Source organism: Oncorhynchus kisutch, linkage group LG15 (assembly GCF_002021735.2).
Source record: "Oncorhynchus kisutch isolate 150728-3 linkage group LG15, Okis_V2, whole genome shotgun sequence".
Lineage (NCBI taxonomy): Eukaryota > Metazoa > Chordata > Actinopteri > Salmoniformes > Salmonidae > Oncorhynchus > Oncorhynchus kisutch.
This window is the reverse complement of record NC_034188.2, coordinates 92859029-92880522: the sequence shown is the minus strand read 5'-3', so window position 1 is coordinate 92880522 and position 21494 is coordinate 92859029. Positions and strand designations below refer to the sequence as shown.

General features: G+C 51.5%; 1 protein-coding gene across 1 annotated transcript in view; it reads right to left on the bottom strand.

Annotated features, from left to right (window-relative positions):
* LOC109885628 (rho GTPase-activating protein 42) overlaps positions 1–21494 on the bottom strand; it is a 76609-nt gene that overhangs the window by 8909 nt on the left and 46206 nt on the right. The window contains exons 18-20 of the mRNA XM_031791463.1: positions 19526–19724; positions 8034–8099; positions 2773–2852 (exon numbers count right to left, since the gene is read on the bottom strand). Of these exons, the coding sequence (XP_031647323.1) occupies positions 2773–2852; positions 8034–8099; positions 19526–19724 (345 nt within the window). The remainder of the gene's footprint in view (positions 1–2772; positions 2853–8033; positions 8100–19525; positions 19725–21494) is intronic.

Genomic DNA, 21494 nt, shown 5'->3' with positions numbered 1-21494 from the left:
GCTATCTGGGTGTTTAGAGAGAGGATAGGTAGTAACATCTCTCTGAGGCTGGCTATCTGGGTGTTTAGAGAGAAGATAGGTAATAACATCCCTCTGAGGCTAGGCTGGCTATCTGGGTGTTTAGAGAGAGGATAGGTAATAACATCCCTCTGAGGCTAGGTTGGCTATCTGGGTGTTTAGAGAGAGGATAGGTAGTAACATCCCTCTGAGGCTAGGCTATCTGGGTGTTTAGAGAGAGGGTAGGTAATAACATCCCCCTGAGGCTGGCTATCTGGGTGTTTAGAGAGAGGATAGGTAATAACATCCCTCTGAGGCTAGGCTGGCTATCTGGGTGTTTAGAGAGAGGATAGGTAGTAACATCTCTCTGAGGCTGGCTATCTGGGTGTTTAGAGAGAGGATAGGTAATAACATCCCTCTGAGGCTAGGTTGGCTATCTGGGTGTTTAGAGAGAGGATAGGTAGTAACATCCCTCTGAGGCTAGACTATCTAGGTGTTTAGAGAGAGGGTAGGTAATAACATCACCCTGAGGCTGGCTATCTGGGTGTTTAGAGAGAGGATAGGTAATAACATCCCTCTGAGGCTAGGCTGGCTATCTGGGTGTTTAGAGAGAGGATAGGTAGTAACATCTCTCTGAGGCTGGCTATCTGGGTGTTTAGAGAGAGGATAGGTAATAACATCCCTCTGAGGCTAGGTTGGCTATCTGGGTGTTTAGAGAGAGGATAGGTAGTAACATCCCTCTGAGGCTAGGCTGGCTATCTGGGTGTTTAGAGAGAGGATAGGTAGTAACATCTCTCTGAGGCTGGCTATCTGGGTGTTTAGAGAGAGGATAGGTAATAACATCCCTCTGAGGCTAGGCTGGCTATCTGGGTGTTTAGAGAGAGGATAGGTAATAACATCCCTCTGAGGCTAGGTTGGCTATCTGGGTGTTTAGAGAGAGGATAGGTAGTAACATCCCTCTGAGGCTAGGCTATCTGGGTGTTTAGAGAGAGGGTAGGTAATAACATCCCCCTGAGGCTGGCTATCTGGGTGTTTAGAGAGAGGATAGGTAATAACATCCCTCTGAGGCTAGGCTGGCTATCTGGGTGTTTAGAGAGAGGATAGGTAGTAACATCTCTCTGAGGCTGGCTATCTGGGTGTTTAGAGAGAGGATAGGTAATAACATCCCTCTGAGGCTAGGTTGGCTATCTGGGTGTTTAGAGAGAGGATAGGTAGTAACATCCCTCTGAGGCTAGGCTATCTGGGTGTTTAGAGAGAGGGTAGGTAATAACATCCCCCTGAGGCTGGCTATCTGGGTGTTTAGAGAGAGGATAGGTAATAACATCCCTCTGAGGCTAGGCTGGCTATCTGGGTGTTTAGAGAGAGGATAGGTAGTAACATCTCTCTGAGGCTGGCTATCTGGGTGTTTAGAGAGAGGATAGGTAATAACATCCCTCTGAGGCTAGGTTGGCTATCTGGGTGTTTAGAGAGAGGATAGGTAGTAACATCCCTCTGAGGCTAGGCTGGCTATCTGGGTGTTTAGAGAGAGGGTAGGTAATAACATCCCCCTGAGGCTGGCTATCTGGGTGTTTAGAGAGAGGATAGGTAATAACATCCCTCTGAGGCTAGGCTGGCTATCTGGGTGTTTAGAGAGAGGATAGGTAGTAACATCTCTCTGAGGCTGGCTATCTGGGTGTTTAGAGAGAGGATAGGTAATAACATCCCTCTGAGGCTAGGCTGGCTATCTGGGTGTTTAGAGAGAGGATAGGTAGTAACATCCCTCTGAGGCTAGGCTATCTGGGTGTTTAGAGAGAGGATAGGTAATAACATCCCTCTAAGGCTAGGCTATCTGGGTGTTTAGAGAGAGGATAGGTAATAACATCCCTCTGAGGCTAGGCTGGCTATCTGGGTGTTTAGAGAGAGGATAGGTGATAACATCCCTCTGAGGCTAGGTTGGCTATCTGGGTGTTTAGAGAGAGGATAGGTAATAACATCCCTCTGAGGCTAGGCTATCTGGGTGTTTAGAGAGAGGATAGGTAATAACATCCCTCTAAGGCTAGGCTATCTGGGTGTTTAGAGAGAGGATAGGTAATAACATCCCTCTAAGGCTAGGCTATCTGGGTGTTTAGAGAGAGGATAGGTCATAACATCTCTCTGAGGTTAGGCTATCTGTGTGTTTAGAGAGAGGATAGGTAATAACATCCCTCTAAGGCTAGGCTATCTGGGTGTTTAGAGAGAGGATAGGTAATAACATCTCTCTGAGGTTAGGCTATCTGGGTGTTTAGAGAGAGGGTAGGTAATAACATCCCCCTGAGGCTGGCTATCTGGGTGTTTAGAGAGAGGATAGGCGATAACATCCCTCTGAGGCTAGGTTGGCTATCTGGGTGTTTAGAGAGAGGATAGGTAATAACATCCCTCTAAGGCTAGGCTATCTGGGTGTTTAGAGAGAGGATAGGTCATAACATCTCTCTGAGGTTAGGCTATCTGGGTGTTTAGAGACAGGATAGTGTCAAGCTAAAAGCAAGGTCGCTATGCTTCCACTGTCTGTACACACAACACTGGGAAACTGCCAAGTCATTACTGAGGCCTACCAAGTTGGGGTGGCCCCTGTCTGTATGCAGGACAACCTACTGATGGTTCCTTCTATAGACCAGACCTGGGCAAAATACATAGCTGAGGAAAATCTGCTGTATACAGGAACAGATGGACCCATTCTGTTTAACAGTAGACACACCGCATTAGCTGTCTGTCTGTCTGTGTGTGTGTGTGTGTGTGTTAACTGAGTGAGTGTCTCACCGTTTGAGAAGAGAGCCCCCTGTGGGAAGCTGAGCTCATGGCTGTGTTCTGCCTCACAGGAGTACATGGCCTTGGCGTCTCTGGAACCAACACAGGAGACATTACAAAGTCAACAGACATACTGTACGTCTATGGCATTGGTGTCTCTATGGATATGGATGGACAGAGAGACAGACAGATATATCTCTATGAAGAGGGATAAAGACAGACAGATACATCTCTATAAAGATGGACAGATGGATAAAGACAGACAGATACATCTCTATAAAGATGGATAAAGACAGACAGATACATCTCTATAAAGAGGGATAAAGACAGACAGATACATCTCTATAAAGAGAGATAAAGACAGACAGATATATCTCTATAAAGAGAGATAAAGACAGACAGATACATCTCTATAAAGAGGGATAAAGACAGACAGATACATCTCTATAAAGATGGACAGATGGATAAAGACAGACAGATACATCTCTATAAAGAGAGATAAAGACAGACCGATACATCTCTATAAAGAGGGATAAAGACAGACACATACATCTCTATAAAGATGGATAGACAGACAGATACATCTCTATAAAGATGGATAGACAGACAGATACATCTCTATAAAGATGGACAGACAGATACAGCTCTATAAAGATGGATAAAGACAGACACATACATCTCTATAAAGATGGACAGAGAGATAGACAGACAGATACATCTCTATAAAGAGGGATAAAGACAGACACATAAAGACAGACAGACACATCTCTATAAAGATGGATAAAGACAGACAGATACATGTCTATAAAGAGGGATAAAGACAGACAGATACATCTCTATAAAGATGGACAGATGGATAAAGACAGACAGATACATCTCTATAAAGATGGATAAAGACAGACAGATACATCTCTATAAAGAGGGATAAAGACAGACAGATACATCTCTATAAAGAGAGATAAAGACAGACAGATACATCTCTATAAAGAGAGATAAAGACAGACAGATACATCTCTATAAAGAGGGATAAAGACAGACACATACATCTCTATAAAGATGGACAGAGAGATAAAGACAGACAGATACATCTCTATAAAGAGGGATAAAGACAGACACATACATCTCTATAAAGATGGATAGACAGACAGATACATCTCTATAAAGATGGATAAAGACAGACAGATACATCTCTATAAAGAGGGATAAAGACCGACAGATACATCTCTATAAAGATGGATAAAGACAGACAGATACATCTCTATAAAGATGGACAGATGGATAAAGACAGACAGATACATCTCTATAAAGAGAGATAAAGACAGACCGATACATCTCTATAAAGAGGGATAAAGACAGACACATACATCTCTATAAAGATGGATAGACAGACAGATACATCTCTATAAAGATGGATAGACAGACAGATACATCTCTATAAAGATGGACAGAGAGATAAAGTCAGACAGATACAGCTCTATAAAGATGGATAAAGACAGACACATAAAGACAGACAGACACATCTCTATAAAGATGGATAAAGACAGACAGATACATGTCTATAAAGAGGGATAAAGACAGACAGATACATCTCTATAAAGATGGACAGATGGATAAAGACAGACAGATACATCTCTATGAAGAGGGATAAAGACAGACAGATACATCTCTATATAGATGGATAAAGACAGACAGATACATTTCTATAAAGATGGACAGAGGGATAAAGACAGACAGATACATCTCTAGAACGAGGGATAAAGACAGACAGATACATCTCTATAAAGAGGGATAAAGACAGACAGATACATCTCTATAAATAGGGATAAAGACTGACACATGACACATAAATATCTCTGCAACAACACATGGTAAATGAAACACACCGGATACATACAACGACACGTGACTAACAGGTGACCAACAGGTGACTAACAGTCGACTAACAGGTGACCAACAGGTGACTAACAGGTGACTAACAGGTGACCAACAGGTGAATAAGAGGTGAATAAGAGGTGACCAACGGGTGACTAACAGGTGACCAACAGGTGAATAACAGGTGAATAACAGGTGAAAAACAGGTGAAAAACTGGTGAAAAACAGGTGACTAACAGGTGACTAACAGGTGAATAACAGGTGAATAACAGGTGAATAACAGGTGACTAACAGGTGAATAACAGGTGACAAACAGGTGAATAACAGGTGAATAACAGGTGAATAACAGGTGACAAACAGGTGAATAACAGGTGAATAACAGGTGAATAACAGGTGACTAACAGGTGACTAACAGGTGAATAACAGGTGACTAACAGGTGAAGAACAGGTGAATAACAGGTGAAGAACAGGTGACTAACAGGTGAATAACAGGTGACAAACATGTGACTAACAGGTGAATAACAGGTGAATAAGAAGTGACCAACGGGTGAATAACAGGTGAATAACAGGTGAATAAGAGGTGACTAACAGGTGAATAACAGGTGAATACGAGGTGACTAACAGGTGAATAAAAGGTGACCATCAGGTGAATAACAGGTGACAAACAGGTGAATAACAGGTGACAAACAGGTGACAAACAGGTGACAAACAGGTGACTAACAGGTGACTAACAGGTGAATAACAGGTGAATTACAGTTGAATTGCAGGTGACCATCAGTTGAATAACACGTGAATAACAGGTGAATTACAGGTGAATAACAGGTGAATAACAGGTGAATAACAGGTGAATAACAGGTAAATAACAGGTGAATAACAGGTGAATAGCAGGTGAATAACAGGTAAATAACAGGTGAATAACAGGTGAATAACAGGTGAATAACAGGTGAATAACAGGTGACTAACAGGTGAATAACAGGTGAATAACAGGTGACTAACAGGTGAATAACAGGTGAATAACAGGTGACTAACAGGTGACTAACAGGTGACTAACAGGTGAATAACAGGTGAATAGCAGGTGAATAACAGGTGACTAACAGGTGACTAACAGGTGAATAACAGGTGACTAACAGGTGAAGAACAGGTGAATAACAGGTGACAAACAGGTGACTAACAGGTGAATAACAGGTGACAAACAGGTGACAAACAGGTGACAAACAGGTGACTAACAGGTGACTAACAGGTGAATAACAGGTGAATAAGAAGTGACTAACAGGTGACTAACAGGTGACTAACAGGTGACCATCAGGTGAATAACAGGTGAATAACAGGTGAATAACAGGTGACAAACAGGTGACAAACAGGTGACAAACAGGTGACAAACAGGTGACAAACAGGTGACTAACAGGTGAATAACAGGTGAATTACAGGTGAATAACAGGTGACCATCAGGTGAATAACACGTGAATAACAGGTGAATTACAGGTGAATAACAGGTGAATAACAGGTAAATAACAGGTGAATAACAGGTGAATAACAGGTGAATAACAGGTAAATAACAGGTGAATAACAGGTGAATAACAGGTGAATAACAGGTAAATAACAGGTGACTAACAGGTGAATAACAGGTGACTAACAGGTGACTAACAGGTGACTAACAGGTGAATAACAGGTGAATAACAGGTGAATAACAGGTGAATAACAGGTGACTAACAGGTGACTAACAGGTGAATAACAGGTGACTAACAGGTGACCATCAGGTGAATAACAGGTGAATAACAGGTGAATAACAGGTGACTAACAGGTAAATAACAGGTGAATAACAGGTGAATAACAGGTGAATAGCAGGTGAATAACAGGTGAATAACAGGTGAATTACAGGTCAATAACAGGTGAATAACAGGTAAATAACAGGTGAATAACAGGTGAATAGCAGGTGAATAACAGGTGAATAACAGGTGAATAACAGGTAAATAACAGGTGACTAACAGGTGAATAACAGGTGACCAACAGGTGAATAACAGGTGAATAACAGGTGAATAACAGGTGACCAAAAGGTGAATAACAGGTGACTAACAGCTGAATAAGAGGTGACTAACATGTGACTAACAGGTGACTAACAGGTGACTAACAGGTGACTAACAGGTGAATAACAGGTGAATAGCAGGTGACTAACAGGTGAATAACCGGTGAATAACCGGTGAATAACAGGTGAATAACAGGTGACTAACAGGTGAATAACAGGTGAATAACAGGTGACTAACAGGTGACTAACAGGTGAATAACAGGTGAATAACAGGTGAATAACAGGTGAATTACAGGTGACTAACAGGTGAATAACAGGTGAATAACAGGTGACTAACAGGTGACTAACATGTGAATAACAGGTGACTAACAGGTGACCATCAGGTGAATAACAGGTGAATAACAGGTGACTAACAGGTAAATAACAGGTGAATAACAGGTGAATAACAGGTGAATAGCAGGTGAATAACAGGTGAATAACAGGTGAATTACAGGTCAATAACAGGTGAATAACAGGTGACTAAAATGTGACTAACAGGTGAAGAACAGGTGAATAACAGGTGAATAACAGGTGAATAACAGGTGAATAACAGGTGAATAACAGGTGACTAACAGGTGAATAACAGGTGACTAACAGGTGAATAAGAGGTGACTAACAGGTGAATAACAGGTGACCATCAGGTGAATAACAGGTGAATAACAGGTGAATAACAGGTGACCATCAGGTGAATTACAGGTGACAAACAGGTGAATAACAGGTGAATAACAGGTGACAAACAGGTGACCATCAGGTGAATAACAGGTGACAAACAGGTGAATAACAGGTGAATAACAGGTGAATTACAGGTGAATAACAGGTGACCATCAGGTGAATAACAGGTGAATAACAGGTGAATTACAGGTGAATAACAGGTGAATAACAGGTGAATAACAGGTGAATAACAGGTGAATAACAGGTGAATAACAGGTGAATAACAGGTGAATAACAGGTGACCAACAGGTGAACAACAGGTGAATAACAGGTGAATAACAGGTTAATAATAGGTGACTAACAGGTAAATAACAGGTGACTAACAGGTGAATAACAGGTGAATAACAGGTGAATAACAGGTAACTAACAGGTGAATAACAGGTGAATAACAGGTGAATAACAGGTGAATAACAGGTGAATAACAGGTGACTAACAGGTGAATAACAGGTGAATAACAGGTGAATAACAGGTGAATAACAGGCAATAACACAATGAACAGATTGAAGAATGAGGAATCAGAAGTTCAACATGTTTGAAAGGTAGGTTACACCGCCAAATGGAGGAGAGAGCAGGCTGCATATAGAGTAGGTCAGACATTTGGGATAAAAGACATATTCTGACATTCTACCTTCCAACAGGTGTGGTCTGCGCCGCTGAAGGGCAGTTTTCGAACAGCATGGCTCTTGCAGCAACCCTGAAATACAGACAGGAACAATTCAGTCCCATTTGCCTACTATCTCTCAAATCTATATACCAATGGCCTGAAATCTCATGCTAATTACATGCAAGGGTGTGAATTATTTTATGTTGAAAAGGTTGTCTTGAGTCATTTTGACCCTGCACACAGGGGTAAGTGCACTTTCATTCAGAGTGGCCAGTGTTCCTCATTTTTGAGTGTGAAGTCACAGCATGTCTTATTGTTAAGTGTGAAGTCAGCGAAACGGCTTCAGCTACACAATAAGACACACAATAGGGGAGGCTTCCTTCCCCTCCGTTACCAGGCAGGCAAGAGGCCTGCCTTCCCCTCGACCCCCCTTCCTTCCCCCTCCTCTGCCCTCCCCTCCCATTCCTTCCCCCTCCTCTGCCTTCCGCTCCCCTCCCCTTCCTTCCCCCTCCTCTGCCTTCCCCTCCCCTCCCTCCCCCCCTCCCCTTCCTTCCCCCTCCTCTGCCTTCCCCTCCCCTCCCTTCCCCCTCCCCTCCCTTCCCCCTCCTCTGCCTTCCCCTCCCTTCCCCCTCCTCTGCCTTCCCCTCCCCTCCTCTGCCTTCCCCTCCCCTCGCCTCCCTTCCCCCTCCTCTGCCTTCCGCTCCCCTCCCCTTCCTACCCCCTCCTCTGCCTTCCCTTCCCCTCCCCTTCCTTCCCCCTCCTCTGCCTTCCCCTCCCCTCCCCTCCCCTCCCCCTTCCTTCCCCCTCCTCTGCCTTCCCCTCCCCCTCCCCTTCCTTCCCCCTCCTCTGCCCTCCCCTCCCCTCCCCTTCCTACCCCCTCCTCTGCCTTCCCCTCCCCTCCCCTTCCCCCTCCCCTTCCTTCCCCCTCCTCTGCCTTCCCCTCCCCTCCCCTCCCCCTCCTCTCTCTACCCTACAGGACAACTGTAGACACAGGAGAGGAGGCTTGAACCTAAAGGACAACTGTAGACACAGGAGAGGAGGCTTTACCCTACAGGACAACTGTAGACACAGGAGAGGAGGCTTTACCCTACAGGACAACTGTAGACACAGGAGAGGAGGCTTTACCCTACAGGACAACTGTAGACACAGGAGAGGAGGCTTTACCCTACAGGACAACTGTAGACACAGGAGAGGAGGCTTTACCCTACAGGACAACTGTAGACACAGGAGAGGAGGCTTTACCCTACAGGATAACTGAAGACACAGGAGAGGAGGCTTTACCCTACAGGACAACTGTAGACACAGGAGAGGAGGCTTTACCCTACAGGGTAACTGAAGACACAGGAGAGGAGGCTTTACCCTACAGGACAACTGTAGACACAGGAGAGGAGGCTTTACCCTACAGGACAACTGTAGACACAGGAGAGGAGGCTTTACCCTACAGGACAACTGTAGACACAGGAGAGGAGGCTTTACCCTACAGGACAACTGTAGACACAGGAGAGGAGGCTTTACCCTACAGGACAACTGAAGACACAGGAGAGGAGGCTTTACCCTACAGGACAACTGTAGACACAGGAGAGGAGGCTTTAACCTACAGGACAACTGTAGACACAGGAGAGGAGGCTTTACCCTACAGGACAACTGTAGACACAGGAGAGGAGGCTTTAACCTACAGGACAACTGTAGACACAGGAGAGGAGGCTTTACCCTACAGGATAAACTGTAGACACAGGAGAGGAGGCTTTACCCTACAGGACAACTGTAGACACAGGAGAGGAAGCTTTACCCTACAGGATAACTGTAGACACAGGAGAGGAGGCTTTACCCTACAGGACAACTGTAGACACAGGAGAGGAGGCATTACCCTACAGGACAACTGTAGACACAGGAGAGGAGGCTTTACCCTACAGGACAACTGTAGACACAGGAGAGGAGGCTTTACCCTACAGGACAACTGTAGACACAGGAGAGGAGGCTTTACCCTACAGGACAACTGTAGGCACAGGAGAGGAGGCTTTACCCTACAGGACAACTGAAGACACAGGAGAGGAGGCTTTACCCTACAGGACAACAGTAGACACAGGAGAGGAGGCTTTAACCTACAGGACAACTGTAGACACAGGAGAGGAGGCTTTACCCTACAGGACAACTGTAGACACAGGAGAGGAGGCTTTAACCTACAGGACAACTGTAGACACAGGACAGGAGGCTTTACCCTACAGGACAACTGTAGACACAGGAGAGGAGGCTTTACCCTACAGGACAACTGTAGACACAGGAGAGGAGGCTTTACCCTACAGGACAACTGTAGACACAGGAGAGGAGGCTTTACCCTACAGGACAACTGAAGACACAGGAGAGGAGGCGTTACCCTACAGGACAACTGTAGACACAGGATAGAAGGCTTTACCCAACAGGACAACTGTAGACACAGGAGAGGAGGCTTTACCCTACAGGACAACTGTAGACACAGGAGAGGAGGCTTTACCCTACAGGATAACTGTAGACACAGGAGAGGAGGCTTTACCCTACAGGACAACTGTAGACACAGGAGAGGAGGCATTACCCTACAGGACAACTGTAGACACAGGAGAGGAGGCTTTACCCTACAGGACAACTGTAGACACAGGAGAGGAGGCTTTACCCTACAGGACAACTGTAGGCACAGGAGAGGAGGCTTTACCCTACAGGACAACTGAAGACACAGGAGAGGAGGCTTTACCCTACAGGACAACAGTAGACACAGGAGAGGAGGCTTTAACCTACAGGACAACTGTAGACACAGGAGAGGAGGCTTTACCCTACAGGACAACTGTAGACACAGGAGAGGAGGCTTTAACCTACAGGACAACTGTAGACACAGGACAGGAGGCTTTACCCTACAGGACAACTGTAGACACAGGAGAGGAGGCTTTACCCTACAGGACAACTGTAGACACAGGAGAGGAGGCTTTACCCTACAGGACAACTGTAGACACAGGAGAGGAGGCTTTACCCTACAGGACAACTGAAGACACAGGAGAGGAGGCGTTATCCTACAGGACAACTGTAGACACAGGATAGAAGGCTTTACCCAACAGGACAACTGTAGACACAGGAGAGGAGGCTTTACCCTACAGGACAACTGTAGACACAGGAGAGGAGGCTTTACCCTACAGGATAACTGTAGACACAGGAGAGGAGGCTTTACCCTACAGGACAACTGTAGACACAGGAGAGGAGGCTTTAACCTACAGGACAACTGTAGACACAGGAGAGGAGGCTTTACCCTACAGGACAACTGTAGACACAGGAGAGGAGGCTTTACCCTACAGGACAACTGTAGACATGGGAGAGGAGGCTTTACCCTACAGGACAACTGTAGACACAGGAGAGGAGGATTTACCCTACAGGACAACTGTAGACATGGGAGAGGAGGCCCTTAGGAGGTGCCTGAGGAAGGCCCACAGCATCATCAGGGATGGCAACCACCTCAGCCACGAGCTGTTCTCTCCCTTACCATGGGGCAGACGGTATCGGACCATGAGGTTTGATATCAACAGGCTCAGACACAGTTTCAATGTTCAAGTCATCAGACTCTGAACTCTTCCCTGTGTCCCTCGCTGTGTTGCTCCCGAGTCTCTCCCGTGTCCTTCCAGTATCCCTCCCTGTGTCCCTCCCCGTGACCCTCCCTGTGTCGCTCCCTGAGTCTCTCCCGTGTCCTTCCAGTATCCCTCCCTGTGTCCCTCCCCGTGTCTCTCCCTGTGTCCCTCCCCGTGTCCCTCCCTGTGTCGCTCCCTGAGTCTCTCCCGTGTCCTTCCAGTATCCCTCCCTGTGTCCCTCCCATGTCCCTCCCCGTGTCCTTCCAGTATCCCTCCCCATGTCCTTCCAGTATCCCTCCCCGTGTCCTTCCAGTATCCCTCCCTGTGTCCCTCCCCGTGTCTCTCCCGTGTCCCTCCCCGTGTCTCTACGTGTCCCTCCCCGTGTCTCTCCCGTGTCCCTCCCCATGTCTCTCCCCGTGTCCTTCCAGTATCCCTCCCCGTGTCTCTCCAGTGTCTCTCCCAGTGTCCTTCCAGTATCCCTCCCGTGTCCCTCCCAGTGTCCTTCCAGTATCCCTCCCTGTGTCCCTCCCCGTGACCCTCCCTGTGTCGCTCCCTGAGTCTCTCCCGTGTCCTTCCAGTATCCCTCCCTGTGTCCGTCCCCGTGTCCCTCCCCGTGTCTCTCCCATGTCCCTCCCTGTGTCCTTCCAGTATCCCTCCCTGTGTCCCTCCCCGTGTCCTTCCAGTATCCCTCCCTGTGTCCCTCCCCATGTCCTTCCAGTATCCCTCCCCGTGTCCTTCCAGTATCCCTCCCTGTGTCCCTCCCCGTGTCTCTCCCGTGTCCCTCCCCGTGTCTCTACGTATCCCTCCCCGTGTCCTTCCAGTATCCCTCCCCGTGTCTCTCCCGTGTCCCTCCCCATGTCTCTCCCCGTGTCCTTCCAGTATCCCTCGCCGTGTCTCTCCCGTGTCCCTCCCCGTGTCCCTCCCATGTCCCTCCCCGTGTCTCTCCCGTGTCCTTCCACGTGTCCTTCCAGTATCCCTCCCCGTGTCTCTCCCGTGTCCCTCCCTGTGTCCTTCCAGTATCCCTCCCCGTGTCTCTCCCGTGTCCCTCCCCATGTCTCTCCCGTGTCCCTCCCCATGTCCTTCCAGTATCCCTCCCTGTGTCGCTCCCTGAGTCTCTCCCGTGTCCTTCCAGTATCCCTCCCTGTGTCCCTCCCCGTGTCTCTCCCTGTGTCCCTCCCCGTGTCCCTCCCTGTGTCGCTCCCTGAGTCTCTCCCGTGTCCTTCCAGTATCCCTCCCTGTGTCCCTCCCATGTCCCTCCCCGTGTCCTTCCAGTATCCCTCCCCATGTCCTTCCAGTATCCCTCCCCGTGTCCTTCCAGTATCCCTCCCTGTGTCCCTCCCCGTGTCTCTCCCGTGTCCCTCCCCGTGTCTCTACGTGTCCCTCCCCGTGTCTCTCCCGTGTCCCTCCCCATGTCTCTCCCCGTGTCCTTCCAGTATCCCTCCCCGTGTCTCTCCAGTGTCTCTCCCAGTGTCCTTCCAGTATCCCTCCCGTGTCCCTCCCCGTGTCCTTCCAGTATCCCTCCCTGTGTCCCTCCCCGTGACCCTCCCTGTGTCGCTCCCTGAGTCTCTCCCGTGTCCTTCCAGTATCCCTCCCTGTGTCCCTCCCCGTGTCCCTCCCCGTGTCTCTCCCATGTCCCTCCCTGTGTCCTTCCAGTATCCCTCCCTGTGTCCCTCCCCGTGTCCTTCCAGTATCCCTCCCTGTGTCCCTCCCCATGTCCTTCCAGTATCCCTCCCCGTGTCCTTCCAGTATCCCTCCCTGTGTCCCTCCCCGTGTCTCTCCCGTGTCCCTCCCCGTGTCTCTACGTATCCCTCCCCGTGTCCTTCCAGTATCCCTCCCCGTGTCTCTCCCGTGTCCCTCCCCATGTCTCTCCCCGTGTCCTTCCAGTATCCCTCGCCGTGTCTCTCCCGTGTCCCTCCCCGTGTCCCTCCCATGTCCCTCCCCGTGTCTCTCCCGTGTCCTTCCACGTGTCCTTCCAGTATCCCTCCCCGTGTCTCTCCCGTGTCCCTCCCTGTGTCCTTCCAGTATCCCTCCCCGTGTCTCTCCCGTGTCCCTCCCCATGTCTCTCCCGTGTCCCTCCCCATGTCCTTCCACGATCCCTCCCTGTGTCTCTCCCGTGTCTCTCCCCGTGTCCCTCCCCGTGTCCTTCCAGTATCCCTCCCTGTGTTTCTCCCCGTGTCTCTCCCGTGTCCTTCCAGTATCCCTCCCGTGTCCCTCCCCGTGTCCTTCCAGTATCCCTCCCTGTGTCCCTCCCCGTGTCTCTCCCGTGTCCCTCCCCGAGTCTCTCCCCGTGTCCTTCCAGTATCCCTCCCTGTGTTCCTCCCCGTGTCTCTCCCCGTGTCCTTCCAGTATCCCTCCCGTGTCCCTCCCCGTGTCCTTCCAGTATCCCTCCCTGTGTCCCTCCCCGTGTCTCTCCCGTGTCCCTCCCTGTGTCCCTCCCTGTGTCCCTCCCCATGTCCTTCCAGTATCCCTCCCTGTGTCCCTCCCCATGTCTCTCCCGTGTCCCTCCCCGTGTCCCTCCCCATGTCCTTCCAGTATCCCTCCCTGTGTCCCTCCCCATGTCTCTCCCGTGTCCCTCCCCATGTCTCTCCCGTGTCCCTCCCCGTGTCCCTCCCCGTGGCCCTCCCCGTGTCCTTCCAGTATCCCTCCCTGTGTTCCTCCCGTGGCCCTCCCCGTGTCCTTCCAGTATCCCTCCCTGTGTCTCTCCCGTGTCCCTCCCCGTGTCCTTCCAGTATCCCTCCCTGTGTTCCTCCCCGTGTCTCTCCCGTGACCTTCCAGTATCCCTCCCCGTGTCCTTCCAGTATCCCTCCCCGTGTCCTTCCAGTATCCCTCCCTGTGTCCCTCCCCGTGACCCTCCCTGTGTCGCTCCCTGAGTCTCTCCCGTGTCCTTCCAGTATCCCTCCCTGTGTCCCTCCCCGTGTCCCTCCCCGTGTCTCTCCCATGTCCCTCCCTGTGTCCTTCCAGTATCCCTCCCTGTGTCCCTCCCCGTGTCCTTCCAGTATCCCTCCCCATGTCCTTCCAGTATCCCTCCCCGTGTCCTTCCAGTATCCCTCCCTGTGTCCCTCCCCGTGTCTCTCCCGTGTCCCTCCCCGTGTCTCTACGTGTCCCTCCCCGTGTCCTTCCAGTATCCCTCCCCGTGTCTCTCCTGTGTCACTCCCCATGTCTCTCCCCGTGTCCTTCCAGTATCCCTCGCCGTGTCTCTCCCGTGTCCCTCCCCGTGTCCCTCCCATGTCCCTCCCCGTGTCTCTCCCGTGTCCCTCCCTGTGTCCTTCCAGTATCCCTCCCCGTGTCTCTCCCGTGTCCTTCCCCGTGTCTCTCCCGTGTCCCTCCCCATGTCTCTCCCGTGTCCCTCCCCATGTCCTTCCAGTATCCCTCCCTGTGTCTCTCCCGTGTCTCTCCCATGTCCCTCCCCGTGTCCTTCCAGTATCCCTCCCTGTGTTTATCCCCGTGTCTCTCCCGTGTCCTTCCAGTATCCATCCCGTGTCCTTCCCCGTGTCCTTCCAGTATCCCTCCCCGTGTCTCTCCCGTGTCCCTCCCCGAGTCTCTCCCCGTGTCCTTCCAGTATCCCTCCCTGTGTTCCTCCCCGTGTCTCTCCCCGTGTCCTTCCAGTATCCCTCCCGTGTCCCTCCCCGTGTCCTTCCAGTATCCCTCCCCGTGTCTCTCCCGTGTCCCTCCCCGTGTCCTTCCAGTATCCCTCCCTGTGTCCCTCCCCATGTCTCTCCCGTGTCCCTCCCCGTGTCCCTCCCCATGTCCTTCCAGTATCCCTCCCTGTGTCCCTCCCCATGTCTCTCCCGTGTCCCTCCCCATGTCTCTCCCGTGTCCCTCCCCGTGGCCCTCCCCGTGTCCTTCCAGTAATCCTCCCTGTGTCTCTCCCGTGTCCCTCCCCGTGTCCTTCCAGTATCCCTCCCTGTGTTCCTCCCCGTGTCTCTCCCGTGTCCTTCCAGTATCCCTCCCCGTGTCCTTCCAGTATCCCTCCCCGAGTCTCTCCCCGTGTCCTTCCAGTATCCCTCCCTGTGTTCCTCCCCGTGTCTCTCCCATGTCCTTCCAGTATCCCTCCCGTGTCCCTCCCCATGTCTCTCCCGTGTCTCTCCCGTGTCCCTCCCCGTGTCCCTCCCCATGTCCTTCCAGTATCCCTCCCTGTGTCCATCCCCATGTCTCTCCCGTGTCCCTCCCCGTGTCTCTCCCCGTGTCTCTCCCGTGTCCCTCCCCGTGTCCTTCCAGTATCCCTCCCTTTGTCCCTCCCCGTGTCTCTCCCGTGTCCCTCCCCGTGTCCTTCCAGTATCCCTCCCTGTGTCCCTCCCCGTGACCCTCCCTGTGTCACTCCCTGAGTCTCTCCCGTGTCCTTCCAGCATCCCTCCCTGTGTCCCTCCCCGTGTCTCTCCCTGTGTCCCTCCCCGTGTCTCTCCCATGTCCCTCCCCGTGTCCTTCCAGTATCCCTCCCTGTGTCCCTCCCATGTCCCTCCCCGTGTCCTTCCAGTATCCCTCCCTGTGTCCCTCCCCGTGACCCTCCCTGTGTCGCTCCCTGAGTCTCTCCCGTGTCCTTCCAGTATCCCTCCCTGTGTCCCTCCCCGTGTCTCTCCCTGTGTCCCTCCCCGTGTCCCTCCCTGAGTCTCTCCCGTGTCCTTCCAGTATCCCTCCCTGTGTCCCTCCCTGGTCCCTCCCCGTGTCCTTCCAGTATCCCTCCCCATGTCCTTCCAGTATCCCTCCCCGTGTCCTTCCAGTATCCCTCCCTGTGTCCCTCCCCGTGTCTCTCCCGTGTCCCTCCCCGTGTCTCTACGTGTCCCTCCCCGTGTCTCTCCCGTGTCCCTCCCCATGTCTCTCCCCGTGTCCTTCCAGTATCCCTCCCCGTGTCTCTCCAGTGTCTCTCCCCGTGTCCTTCCAGTATCCCTCCCGTGTCCCTCCAGTATCCCTCCCTGTGTCCCTCCCCGTGACCCTCCCTGTGTCGCTCCCTGAGTCTCTCCCGTGTCCTTCCAGTATCCCTCCCTGTGTCCCTCCCCGTGTCCCTCCCCGTGTCTCTCCCATGTCCCTCCCTGTGTCCTTCCAGTATCCCTCCCTGTGTCCCTCCCCGTGTCCTTCCAGTATCCCTCCCTGTGTCCCTCCCCATGTCCTTCCAGTATCCCTCCCCGTGTCCTTCCAGTATCCCTCCCTGTGTCCGTCCCCGTGTCTCTCCCGTGTCCCTCCCCGTGTCCTTCCAGTATCCCTCCCTGTGTTCCTCCCCGTGTCTCTCCCCGTGTCCTTCCAGTATCCCTCCCTGTGTTCCTCCCCGTGTCCCTCCCCGTGTCCTTCCAGTATCCCTCCCTGTGTCCCTCCCCATGTCCCTCCCCGTGTCTCTCCCGTGTCCCTCCCCGTGACCTTCCAGTATCCCTCCCTGTGTCCCTCCCCGTGTCTCTCCCGTGTCCCTCCCCGTGTCCCTCCCCGTGTCCCTCCCCATGTCCTTCCAGTATCCCTCCCTGTGTCCCTCCCCATGTCTCTCCCGTGTCTCTCCCGTGTCCTTCCCCGTGTCTCTCCCCGTGTCTCTCCCGTGTCCCTCCCCGTGTCCTTCCAGTATCCCTCCCCGTGTCTCTCCCGCGTCCCTCCCCGTGTCCTTCCAGTATCCCTCCCCGTGTCCCTCCCCGTGTCTCTCCCGTGTCCCTCCCCGTGTCCCTCCCCGTGTCCTTCCAGTATCCCTCCCTGTGTCCCTCCCCGTGACCCTCCCTGTGTCACTCCCTGAGTCTCTCCCGTGTCCTTCCAGTATCCCTCCCTGTGTCCCTCCCCGTGTCTCTCCCTGTGTCCCTCCCCGTGTCTCTCCCATGTCCCTCCCCGTGTCCTTCCAGTATCCCTCCCTGTGTCCCTCCCATGTCCCTCCCCGTGTCCTTCCAGTATCCCTCCCTGTGTCCCTCCCCGTGACCCTCCCTGTGTCGCTCCCTGAGTCTCTCCCGTGTCCTTCCAGTATCCCTCCCTGTGTCCCTCCCCGTGTCCCTCCCTGTGTCGCTCCCTGAGTCTCTCCCGTGTCCTTCCAGTATCCCTCCCTGTGTCCCTCCCTGGTCCCTCCCCGTGTCCTTCCAGTATCCCTCCCCATGTCCTTCCAGTATCCCTCCCCGTGTCCTTCCAGTATCCCTCCCTGTGTCCCTCCCCGTGTCTCTCCCGTGTCCCTCCCCGTGTCTCTACGTGTCCCTCCCCGTGTCTCTCCCGTGTCCCTCCCCATGTCTCTCCCCGTGTCCTTCCAGTATCCCTCCCCGTGTCTCTCCAGTGTCTCTCCCCGTGTCCTTCCAGTATCCCTCCCGTGTCCCTCCAGTATCCCTCCCTGTGTCCCTCCCCGTGACCCTCCCTGTGTCGCTCCCTGAGTTTCTCCCATAGCCTTCCAGTATCCCTCCCTGTGTCCCTCCCCGTGCCTCCCCGTGTCTCTCCCATGTCCCTCCCTGTGTCCTTCCAGTATCCCTCCCTGTGTCCCTCCCCGTGTCCTTCCATTATCCCTCTCTGTGTCCCTCCCCATGTCCTTCCAGTATCCCTCCCCATGTCCTTCCAGTATCCCTCCCTGTGTCCCTCCCCGTGTCTCTCCCGTGTCCCTCCCCGTGTCCTTCCAGTATCCCTCCCTGTGTTCCTCCCCGTGTCTCTCCCCGTGTCCTTCCAGTATCCCTCCCTGTGTTCCTCCCCGTGTCCCTCCCCGTGTCCTTCCAGTATCCCTCCCTGTGTCCCTCCCCGTGTCTCTCCCGTGTCCCTCCCCATGTCCTTCCAGTATCCCTCCCCATGTCTCTCCCGTGTCCTTCCAGTATCTCTCCCGTGTCCCTCCCTGTGTCCCTCCCCGTGTCCTTCCAGTATCCCTCCCTGTGTCTCTCCCGTGTCCCTCCCTGTGTCTCTCCCGTGTCCCTCCCGTGTCCCTCCCCGTGTCCTTCCAGTATCCCTCCCTGTGTCTCTCCCGTGTCCCTCCCCGTGTCCTTCCAGCATCCCTCCCTGTGTCTCTCCCGTGTCCCTCCCCGTGTCCTTCCAGTATCCCTCCGTGTCTCTCCCGTGTCCCTCCCCGTGTCCTTCCAGTATCCCTCCCTGTGTCTCTCCCGTGTCCCTCCCTGTGTCCCTCCCGTGTCCCTCCCGTGTCCTTCCAGTATCCCTCCCTGTGTCCCTCCCCATGTGTCCTTCCAGTATCCCTCCCTGTGTCTCTCCCGTGTCCTTCCAGTATCCCTCCCTGTGTCTCTCCCGTGTCCCTCCCTGTGTCCCTCCCCGTGTCCTTCCAGTATCCCTCCCCATGTCTCTCCCCGTGTCCTTCCAGTATCCCTCCCCGTGTCTCTCCCGTGTCCCTCCCATGTCCCTCCCCGTGTCTCTCCCGTGTCCTTCCACATGTCCTTCCAGTATCCCTCCCCGTGTCTCTCCCATGTCCCTCCCTGTGTCCTTCCAGTATCCCTCCCCGTGTCTCTCCCGTGTCCCTCCCCATGTCCTTCCAGTATCCCTCCCTGTGTCCCTCCCCATGTGTCCTTCCAGTATCCCTCCCTGTGTCTCTCCCGTGTCCCTCCCTGTGTCTCTCCAGTATCCCTCCCCGTGTCCCTCCCCGTGCCCCTCCCCGTGTCCCTCCCCGTGCCCCTCCCCGTGTCCCTCCCCGTGCCCCTCCCCGTGCCCCTCCCCGTGTCCCTCCCCGTGTCCCTCCCCGTGCCCCTCCCCGTGAGAGAGAGAGAAAGAGGCAGAAGAAAGAGAGGGGGAGAGTGGAGAGTTGGGTCACATCAACCCAGCAGCAGGCAGAGTGGAACAAAACCAGACTGACTCTCCAACTGATAGGAAAAACACATAAATCTCACAGCATGCACACACACACACGCACACGCACACACAGCACACACACACACACAGCAGGAGGAAGGTTCACAGTAAGATCTGTCTCGCAGAGAAAAACTGTGTTTTAAGGGCTGTTTATTTTGTGTGTGTGTGTGTGTGTGTGTGTGTGTATTGTAGTAGCGTCATGTCCATTACACTGATCCTGGTCTCTGGTATCCGTTGCTGGAGGACTCCATCTTGTCCGGTCTGTCCAATCTCCGACGGGTGACTAGCTTAGGAGGGCGGTCTGGGGGGTCTGTAGACTCTACACTCTCCTTCCGATCCTTCTGTTGGTCTTTCTGGTCCAGCGTCACGGCAGACAGACTCTGGACTGAACCTGCCAGACTCCTACGGCCTTGGGGAAGAGATAAGCACCTCAATGACTCCAAAATGGATCCCAATTCCCTATGGTGCAATACTACACTATTATAGGCCCTGTCTACTACACTACTATAGGCCCTGTCTACTACACTACTATAGGCCCTGTCTACTACACTACTATAGGCCCTGTCTACTACACTACTATAGGCCCTGTCTACTACACTACTATAGGTCCTGTCTACTACACTACTATAGGTCCTGTCTACTACACTACTATAGGCCCTGTCTACTACACTACTATAGGCCCTGTCTACTACACTACTATAGGTCCTGTCTACTACACTACTATAGGTCCTGTCTACTACACTACTATAGGCCCTGTCTACTACACTACTATAGGTCCTGTCTACTACACTACTATAGGTCCTGTCTACTACACTACTATAGGCCCTGTCTACTACACTACTATAGGTCCTGTCTACTACACTACTATAGGTCCTGTCTACTACACTACTATAGGCCCTGTCTACTACACTACTATAGGTCCTGTCTACTACACTACTATAGGCCCTGTCTACTACACTACTATAGACCCTGTCTACTACACTACTATAGGCCCTGTCTACTACACTACTATAGACCCTGTCTACTACACTACTATAGGCCCTGTCTACTACACTACTATAGACCCTGTCTACTACACTACTATAGGCCCTGTCTACTACACTACTATAGACCCTGTCTACTACACTACTATAGGCCCTGTCTACTACACTACTATAGACCCTGTCTACTACACTACTAGGTTTATCATATTGATCACGATGAGTATTTAATGGGAACACGATGGTCATCTTTATCTGTGGAGTACAGTAATAACGTAGGACCGCTGTCTCTGTTGTGAAGAGAATGGAATGCTATAAAGGCGTTTTTGAAATAGTGCTATTGCTAATGGTAATAGCATGTGAGGCTTGAAGATTTGATGATATTACTGCAGGCAAAACACTTGAAGGAATAATGGAAAACAAAACTGTGAAAGAAGTCAAAACCCTCTGTATCTCAATGGAGGAATATATAACTTCCACAGAGATATGTCCTACTTCAAAGAGTCATAGAGGGGCCACACTCGAGAACATTCCAAAAAAGATTCAACATCAGCCCATTAAAGTCGTTGACGTATAGTTGCACATGATCAAAGGCTACAAGTTAGCTGTTCCCATGACATAACCTGGCACATTTAGCCCTATGCTAACCTATGCTAACCTGATTATTTCTTGTCACAAATTCTGCAATCAAAGATCTTAAACTTTTTTTTTATCCACAAACCAATGACATTTGTTAAAATAGGTCACCAGAGGAATATATTTAAACCTCCAGATTAAAGGTTTACTTGTGTTCCTCTTTACTTGGTCTGCCTCAAGCCAATATTGCATGACCATCGCATCCTTGACTTAGGCTACTTACTAATGTTACATTTCACATATATGACAAAATCCCATGTTTTTGTTATGCATTTCACAATTCACATAAATCCTTGTGCTTTTACAGAGAAAATATAGAGGTCTATACAACATTTCATTTAGTCTACAAGGTCAAAAATAAATTGTACTGGTATGTACTGGTGTCAGCTAGCTGTTATGTACCGTAACCACCTTGACTTTCTTAGTTGCAAACACTAAAGCGCTTGACTCAAAAATGACAGCGCATTTGAGCCATGGGTTCGAGACCCATCGCCTCAAGCTTTTTTGTTTAAGGAAAAATCAGTTCACTGACTGTCCTCAATGCTCTATTCAAAAAAGACATA